The sequence below is a fragment of the Nannospalax galili genome, unplaced genomic scaffold (assembly GCF_000622305.1).
Source record: "Nannospalax galili isolate Female #2095 unplaced genomic scaffold, S.galili_v1.0 scaffold806, whole genome shotgun sequence".
Lineage (NCBI taxonomy): Eukaryota > Metazoa > Chordata > Mammalia > Rodentia > Spalacidae > Nannospalax > Nannospalax galili.
Genome location: NW_008355419.1, coordinates 1,585,986 through 1,595,491, shown reverse-complemented (window position 1 = coordinate 1,595,491; position 9,506 = coordinate 1,585,986). Strand labels below are relative to the sequence as shown.

The following is a 9,506-nucleotide window of genomic DNA, read 5'->3' as shown; positions in this document are numbered from 1 at the left end:
GGGATGCGCGGCGCGCGCGCGAGGACTTCCAGGTGGTGCTGGAGCGCGGGGCGCCGCACGCGGTCGGCTGCGTGCGCGCACTGTGCGGCCGCGGGCTGCTGCGGGTGCTGGCGGGCGGCGCCTTCCTGGGCGCCCTGGACTACGTCACCGCGTGCCGGCTGCGGCCGGAGGAGGCGCTGCTGGCCGCCAAGGCCTACGTGCCCTGGAACCAGCGGGGGCTGCTGCTGACCGTGCTGCGGGAGGAGGGCCGCAGGATGCTGCTGCGCGCGCCCGGCTGCGGCAGGAAGGCGGCGGAGGTCGCGGGCTCCTCCGTGCGGGCTCCGGAGGGGTAAGGACCAGCCTCGGGCTCGACGTCACGGACCGCTGCTTCTGCTCTGGCTGCCCTTTCAAATGTCATCCATTATCTATCGTCTACCTACCTGTGTACCTGCCTACCTATCAATCAATCTCTATCATCTGTCCACCTGTCTATCAGTCATCTATCATCTGTCCACCTACCTATCAATCATCTATCATCTGTCCACCTACCTATCAATCATCTATCATCTGTCCACCTACCTATCAATTATCTATCATCTGTCCACCTACCTGTCTATCATCTATCGCCTATCATTTACCTATCTACCTATCATCCATCTATCTGTCATTTATCTACCATCTATATCCTCTCCCATCTATCTACCTACCTACCTCTCTCTATTTTATCTGTCTACCTACCTAGCTATCATCCATCTATCCCTCATCTACCTACCTGTCATCTATCATGCATCTACCTATCATCCATCTATGTATCATCCATCAATCATCTAGCTAGCTATCATCCAATCTGTCTATCATCTACCTACTTATCATCTATCATTACCTATCTGCTTATCATCCATCATCTATCTATATCTATCTACCTATCATCTATCATCTACCTATCTACCTGTCATCTACCTACCTATCTATCATTTATCTATTCATGTACTTATTTAGACACAGGGTCTCACTTTGTAGGCCTGGCTGGCCTGGAAATCGATATGTCTACCACGCTGTCCTCAAACTCACAGAGATCCACCTGCCTCTGCCTCCCCAGTGCTGGGATCAAAGGTGTGAGGCAGCCACTGAGCCAGGCAGGGAGGGCTTGTTAATGTTTGATTGACAGCTGACTGAGGCCAGATTGCCTGGGTGACTTCCCCAGGCAAGGGTGGGCAATCTGGCCCCAGGTCTAAGACCTCAGGAGCCTCAGATTCAAAACCAGGTGCACTGTGGGCTTCCACTTCCTAGACCGGTTAGCACTTAAGAGGCAGGAGGATTACCACAGGTTTGAAGCCAGCTGGGCTACAAAGTGAAACCCTGTCTCAACAAGAAAGGAAAAGAAACTCAAAACTGGCTAGAGAGATGACTCAGTGGTTGAGTACTTTTCTGAGCCTGAGTTCAGTTCCCAGCAACCACATGGGTAGCTCACAACTTCTGCAACTCCAGTTCCAGGAGACCCAAAGCCTCTGTACTGCTAGGGAACCTGCACTCACATACACATAACCCCCACACAGACATACACATAATTTCAAAATTAAAATCTTCTTTTTAAATGGAAAGGACAAAAATCAAAGTTGGGCTTCAGGCTGCTGCGGTAAGTCCTGGTCGTTTCTTATTGCGCACATAAAACGTTTCTCTGAAAATGGAGTTTTTGCCGACTGTGCAGCTTGTAGCCTACTGTGTAGATGGTGAGTTTAAGTTTTTCCTTTGTTGCTAAACTCATTTGAAGGCAGCTGTGTTCCACCCTGTTGATACATCTTGTCTTAAGAAGGGGACAGGCCTGTGGCTCTGGCTCAGCAGCTCTAAAGAATTCTGGGTCTTTGGCTTAGGTACTGCCTTCCCCATACTCACATTACACACTGTGCCACTGGACGGGTAGACCTCCAGCTGTCTGGGCAGCACCCTGGTGGCTGAGAAATGGTGAGAAAAAGACCACCACTGTTCACCCTTCCCCATACCTGCCCCATGGGCTTCCTCTGCCCTGGGGTGATTTCTGTTGCTTTGGTTTGCTGGTGAGGAAGACTTGCCCTGTGTGGTTAGGGTTGTTCATATTTGTTCTGTCTGGGGGAAGCTGTCCCATTTGAGGACCCTTTTCCCAGTTTGAGTTCATTAAAAATCCAGATTACTGCAAACAGTCTGCCCTAGCAAAGTCGAACTGTTAATCCTTGTGTTTGTAGAAAAGGAAACGGAGGCAGGGCACACTAAGAGTCATTACACAGCTTCAGCTCCCCCTTCCGTACGGCACCTGCCCTGTGGGGTGGTGGGAAGAGTAGAGGAGAGGGTAAGGGGTCAGGTTGGGGATCTGTAGTCTGTGGGAAGGGAGAGATGCCCAGGGCAGGGGCAGGGGGACAAGAATTACCTGAGGCCTGACCTCCTGGGCAGTGGAGGGGGTGGAGAGAAGGGGCTGGCTCACACTGAGCCATCTCTCCGTAGGGATGCCTGTGGTGTGTACCAGCTGGCGACTCTGCTGATGGAGCTGGACCAGGAGGATGAGGCTTCATGCCTCCTGGCAGCTGATGCCCTGTACCGCTTGGGCCGCCTGGATGATGCCCACAAGTCCCTACTGGTGGCCCTGTCCCGGAGGCCCCAGGCAGCCCCCGTGCTGGTACGGCTCGCCCTGCTGCAGCTGCGGAGGGGCTTTGGCTATGATGCTAACCAGGTAAGAAGGCCCGGGTGGGCTGTGACAGGGCAGGTGAAAATGGACACCGCTTGGCAGGGGGCACCATGCATCCTGTGGCCTCAGCACTGCACCCTACGAGGCTGGACTTTGGAGCAAACAAACCTCGTTAAGCCCCAATCCACCACCTGCAGTTGATCTTCATCTCTCTGACCCCCAACCTCCTCATCTGTACCTGCTCTTGTAGGTTGTCAAGGAAATTGGCTGAGGTCGGTGCCCCAAGTTTGTGCATACTAGTAGGTTCCTAGCAGGTTCATGCATACAGTAGGTGCTTCCTAATTGCTTTAGGGCGGGTATAATGAAAAGTGGCTAAGAACCAAAGGATCATGAGCAAAGTTCCTCCCTGCGTCTCCCAAATATACTAGGTTTGGACACAACCCTCCCTGGAGTGGAGGACTGCATACCACAGGGGACTCCAGGCCTTGACCTCTGAGAACCCTGTGCTCCCAGGATGACGGAGCAAGACCTGGCTCAGGTGTTCTGGAAGGTCTCTGTATGTACCACAGCCCACAAGTCGTGTCATGGGGGCTTTCAGACCTTTGTGTTGGCTGAGGGACCAGCCAGCCTCTTCTTCTTGGTCTGGCTACGGTCCTGTCCCCTTTCCCTGGGTAGGAGGGTAGGCAGGAGATCACCCTGCGACCTGCCTATCCTCCGCCAGGAGCAGGAGTCTGCACCAGACTCACAGGGAACAGCATTGGGTTTCCCTAAGATAGAGCCAGGGAGAGGGGAGCTTACATCTGCCTGGGGCCAGAGCCTGGGCAGACCCTGAGCTCTTTTCTAAACAGCTCCCTGGGGCCCCGAGACTTGCTGCTCTGAAGGTCCCATGCTTAAGCTTGTCATTCAGGGCTTCCTTGAGTCAGCATATTGTGGTGTGGTCTCCACCCCCCATGTGACAGAGGAGAAGGCCAAGATTCAGGGACAAGAGAGTCCCCGCCTAGTTTTGCCACAGGCAGGGTGGGCTGTCTACTGCAGAGCACCCCTCACCACCCAGTCCCTGCCCACTGTGGGGAGGCAGTTCCTGCCCTATGGAAGCCCTGTGGTGGGTGGGGGACATATATACCTTCTAAGACTTAAATGGCCAGGGCTACAATTCCCAGCAAACCTTTCAATGCTCAGAATAGCTGCTCGTGCTTCTGGAGACAGAGCCAGGGCCTAGTAAGGGTGGGGAGTGCTGGGGAAGGCAAAGACAGGGAGAGGAGAGGACGTCAAAGGGGAGGACAGCGGGGACTCCACTCTCGCCCCTGCAGTTGGTGAAGAAGGTGATCAAGTCCGGAGACACAGCCTGTCTCCAGGACACCCTGGCTGTCTTCCACCGTGAGGACCGGCAGCTGCTGCAAAGCCATTGCCATACACGGGCACTGAGCATCCTTCGGGCACAGCCAAGCATGTCAGACAGCGAGGCCCACACCAGAGAAGCCGTCGCCTACCTCTCGCTGGCCATCTTTGCCGCAGGTAGGAACCCCGACCAGTCCCAGGGGTCCAGTGCCGTGCCAGCCACATGGGAGATATGGAATCTGAGGACAAGCTTGCTCGATGTGTTCCTATGCCCTGGAGCCTCCACAGTGTGGACAGGGAGAGACCACGCGCTAAGGGCACCTTGTGCTAAGGCCCTGGCTATTCAGTGAACGTAGGAAGGCCTGAGAAGGGTCTCAACGGGCCAGTGGCAACCTGATGGGACCCTGCCCTGCTCCTGGACCGCTCTGCCCTGCATGTTACACCCTGAGGACACTGCATGTGTTTCCTGCATGTTACACCCGGAGGGTGGACAGCCCCCTTTACAGTTCCTGCCTCTTTCTAATGAGGCCAGGCCTTGAGACCTCTAAGCCCTTCGCTGTAGTGACAGGTTTGGTATGGGCACACCTGGCTTCCACCACACCTAGCCAAGCCACCCCACCTGGGTGAGCAGGACTGTCTTGAGTCTGCCTCTGTGTGCTGGAACAGAGTGCTGAAGGCACCATGGTGTGGGGCACAAGGTGTTCAGAGGGAAGGTATTGCCATAGGTAAGTCTTTGGGGCACAGAGGCAAGTGTAGACCTTCCTTTAGACTACGGTGTCTTCTTGGTAGAATGTGCGGGCACCTCCTCACCGCTCTTTCCTCAGAGCATGTGGGAGAGAGTCCATGTGGGGTATAGGGGCGGCTAGGGAACTGCTTGCTTTCTGCAAGTCACCAGTGTCAGAGAAGGGACAGGTCCCAGAGTGACCTGAAGAGTCAAACGTGTGGTTCCCAGTGACAAGCACTGGACAGACACCAGACGGGTATAGTGGGGACATCCTCTTTGAGGAAGGGCCCACCTCCCAGAATTCAGGTTCTCCTTTGCCACCCACTGTGAGCCTCACACCTTAGCACATGCTGCCTTTCCTGCCCTGGCCCAAGGACCTTGCCCTACATATGCCTGGCCTGCCCCCTTCCTCAGAGACTGTGGGATTGACCTTCCTGGAAGACCCCAGCCAGCCACCAGTTCTCCCAGACACCACTCCTCTTGATTGGGCTCCTCCTTCCCTGTGGCCAGAGCCTCTGACCGCCTGCCTCTGTCTTGGTGACCACTGGAGTGTAAGCTCCCCAGAGTGTGCTCTGTGATGTTCTGCCCAGATCGGGCACCAGATGGGGCACTGGACGAGACAAGCAGTCCAGACACAGCCACATTCTGAACGTATACTTCCTGCAGGGAGTGAGGCCGGAGAGTCCCTCCTCACCCGAGCCCGCTGTTATGGGCTCCTGGGTCAGAAGAAGACGGCCATGTTCGACTTCAACTCCGTGCTGCGGGAGGAGCCGGGGAACGTGCAAGCTCTGTGTGGACGGGCCCTCGTGCACCTAGCCCTGGACCAGCTGCAGGTGCCAGCCTGTCCTCTCCACCTGGGGCTGGGAAAGCAGGGATGAGGGAGACTCAGAGTGCTGCCTTCCTCTGTCACCCAAGGAGGGTGAGCATGCTTAGGCCCTCCAGGCAGCAGGGTACCTATCAGAACTCCATATTCTCCTCCCAGTAAGCACTGCAGGGAGCAAAAGCCATATTCACACAGATCCACTTTCTTGATCTTGCCCTTCCAAGCCCTCCTGCCTCAGTCTACTAGAATAGATGCTCAAGCAACTATCCATGGCCTCCGGGCAACTAGTGGAACTTCTAGCCTAAATCAACTCCTCACTGGATACAGGTGTCTCTCCACAAGGTGTAGGTGCCAGTGGTCTCCTTCAGTGGTACGCACAAAGGACACCTGTGTTGTAAAGGGTTTATCAGACAGGCACTGAGGAAATTAGTGCTGGTACTGATTAGTCATGTCTGCAATGGGCACAGCAATGGAGCCCTTGAAACTGGCTTGAACCTCACCTGCTTTTTAAATGAGCTGCCATGTGCTTAAGACTTCCAGAAGCAGCTCTAACCCCTAATGAAACATTGAGGCTGGCAGGGGGACATATCTCGCCTGCATCAGGGGCCTGGGTGCTCTCCATTTCTTTACAAACATTCCTTTGTGTCTGCCCTGTAAGCCACACATCTGGCCCCTGGGGTCCATGTCCTACCCCAGGGCTGCTCCAGAGCCCGGGCTCAGGAGCCCAGACAGGGGTCCAGGTCTGGGTTTCACCTCTCATGCCCCAGTGTCTCTTCTCCAGGAGGGGCTGTCAAACACCCCATCAGAGGGAATCACATAGGAAGTTAGAAATCCTGAAAGGTGGCTGCAAACTAAAACACAATGCGCCAGGCCTTACGAGGCACAGAGGAAAGGGCATCAAGGCGACGTGACAGAGACGGGTGCTTAGGCTAGAAACAAGCGAGAGATGGCTGGGCCTTCTGGTGTAGGTCAGCGATCCAGCCACCCAGGGGCTGAGGCAGGAGGACCACAAATTCAAAGCCAGCCTGGACTACAGAGTGAGACCCAACCTCAAAAAAGGGTTTTAATGAGAAAAAGAGTCAGGTGTAGTGGTAACTGCCTGTAATTCCAGTACTCAGGAGGCTGAGGCAAGTCATGAGTTTGAGACCAGCCTGGGCTACATAGTCAGACCCTCTTTAAAAAACAAACAAACAAATAGATAGCTTAGGGATGTAGCCCAGTGGCGGAATACTTGCTTAGCATGTGTGAGGCCTTGGAATCATCCCCAATACTGCGAAAATTGACCACTTTTTAGTTAGACTAAGCAAAACCCTAGACCTGGGGCCAGCTAGACAAGCCAAGCAAAGCCCTGGACCCAGGGTCCTCGCTGGTGAGTTCAGCAGACACGTAGAGAAGACTGACAGTGATCCTTTCCAATAGTCAGGAACACCCCCTAATTCATTCTGATGTCAGCAGAGCCAAACTAGAAAGACAGTACAAGAACTGAAGAGGAAGTTACACACATGCATCGCTAACGAACACAGATGCTAAAATCCTCAGGAACATACTAGCAAAACAAATTCAGCAGCATTCTTAAAGGACTAGACCATGACCAGGTGAGGTCTGTTCATGGTATACATGAAAATTTGATTAATATAAGACATGACATGAGAGGGATGGAACGGGTGGACATGTGACCAGGCCATAGATGCAGAAAAGGCATTTGACAGTATTCAACTGTCTTCCATGACTTAAAAACACAAACCAGGAACAGAAGGAAACCACAACATTAAAATCTCATGTTGAACATCATACCAAATGGTGAAGTGCCCAAAGGCTTTTCTCCAAATTGGAAAGGAGGTGAGACCTTACCGGTGAGATGACGTGGTTCCATAGACCAAAGCCCGAAAGGTTCCTGGAAGTAACTTTTGGAACTAACAAGTGGACTCAGCAAAGTAGCAGGATACAGACCAACTTGGAAATGCGTGCAGGGTGGGTGGATTAAGAAAGTTAATCCAGCTGTGGATCAGCCTGTGGAGGAAATTAAGAAAGTTCTATCAAAAGTAATTTTAAAATCCTTAGAAATGAACCCGACCAAGTGAAAGACTTGCACAAACTACGGGAGATGCTGAGAAATTAAAGACCAATAACCAGAAACATTCCACACTCAAGACGTCTCATGCTTCTGTGACCAAAAATGATCTACAGATACAGTACATTGCCTACCAGTGATTCTTTTCTCAGAAACAGAAAATTTTGCCTTAAAATTACTGTGACATCTCAAGGAACACTGAGTGGCCAAAACAGTTTTGAAAAAGAACCAAGCTGGAGGACTCAAACTCCCAATTTCTAAACTCTCTTTGCAAAGCCAGCTTGGGGGGCTCGAGTGATGGCTTAGGAGCTAAATAAAAGCACTTACTGCTCTTGCAGAGGACCCCAGTTCAGTTCCCAACACCCACATGGCAGCTCACGACCAGCTGTACCTCCAGTTCAGGGGGATCCTACACCCTCTTTACCAACAGAGGTATACACTTAAAATAAAAATATAATAATTGTAAGGCCACAGTCATCACACAGCATGTACCGTTGGAAAGACAGACATGCAGAAGAGACCCAGAAATGAGCCCTCACACAGATGCCGTTTGACAATCTGCCAGGTGCATTTAGGGGGAAAGATTGTGCTGGGAAGAGTGCTTACAGAAGATGGATGTGGATCCTGACATCACGTCATATAGACCAGTCACCTCACAATGGACCAAAGATCTAAGTGTAGGATCTACAGCACCAATAATGTTAGAGGAAAATGCTGGGGAAAAGCTTCCTCCGTTTGGGCTGGACAGTGACCTCTCAGCTCTGACACCAGAGACACAGACAAGAAGAAGAAAAGATGTCAGGAGTCCTGACTTAACTTTATGATCAAAGGACATCAATAATAAACTGAAAAGGAAACTAACAGAAAACATTTGAAAATCACAGATCCTACCACGGATTCATACCCAGGATATAGCAAAACTCCTAAAACTCAACAGCAACCAAAACTCAGCTCAGAAATGAGTGAAGGGCTTGGATAGACATCTCCCCAAAGAAGACACACAGATGGCCACAAGTACGGAAGATGCTCGGCACCACAAATCCCGAGGGAAACTCAGATCCCAACGAGGAGCGATCTCACACCTGCTAGGATGCTGCTATCCAAACCAAAAATTGTCACAAAAAACTGGAGCTGTTGCACGCTGTGGTAGGAGGGCACAATGGCATGGGCACTATGAGAAACCATATTTGAGCAAAAAAGCAAAAGTAGGTTACCTTGCTAAGGGAAATACCCCCATTGGTAAAGTGCTTGCACGGGGCGGGGGTGGGGGGGAGAGAGAGAAGAGAGAATACAACCCCTGTGCTAGGGAGGTGGAGACAGGTGATCCCTGGGCTGGCCAGCAGAGCTGTATCATCAAGTCCCAAACCAGCAAGAAATCATCTCAAAAAACAAGACAGGAAACGGGCAAGGTGCTTCTGCAGAGGACCCAGGTTCAGTTCCCAGCACCCACACCAGATGGCTCACAATTAACTGCCTATATCTCCAGTTCCAGGGAATCCAACGCCCTCTGAGGGCACCTGCACACACAGTGCACATACATATACTCAGACACACACATAATAAATCTTAAAAACAAGGTGGACAGTGCCTAAGGAAGGATGCTTGAGCCCCCCCATACACACACACAAAATGCAGGTACCCCACCTCACAGTATAAACCTTGAGGCACTGAAAGCAAAGTCTTTTCAAAGAGGTGTCTGCATATCTGTGCTCGCTGCGAGGATGGCAGCTGCTATGTGGAAGCAATCAGCAGGAAAGAAACATTAGGTAGGGAAATACCAGCTGTGTGGACTGTCCAAGAATCATGGAAGCTGGAAGACGGTGGAGGGACATCATGAAGCCCTGAGGAAAAGGTGTCAACCCAGAAGTCTTCAGGTAAAATAACCCTCAGAGCACAGGAGGAATGAAAGATGTGC

General features: G+C 52.1%; 1 protein-coding gene across 1 annotated transcript in view; it reads left to right on the top strand.

Annotated features, from left to right (window-relative positions):
- Ttc34 (tetratricopeptide repeat domain 34) overlaps positions 1-9,506 on the top strand; it is a 28,994-nt gene that overhangs the window by 13,914 nt on the left and 5,574 nt on the right. The window contains exons 4-7 of the mRNA XM_029555829.1: positions 1-328; positions 2,455-2,680; positions 3,946-4,150; positions 5,364-5,530. Of these exons, the coding sequence (XP_029411689.1) occupies positions 1-328; positions 2,455-2,680; positions 3,946-4,150; positions 5,364-5,530 (926 nt within the window). The remainder of the gene's footprint in view (positions 329-2,454; positions 2,681-3,945; positions 4,151-5,363; positions 5,531-9,506) is intronic.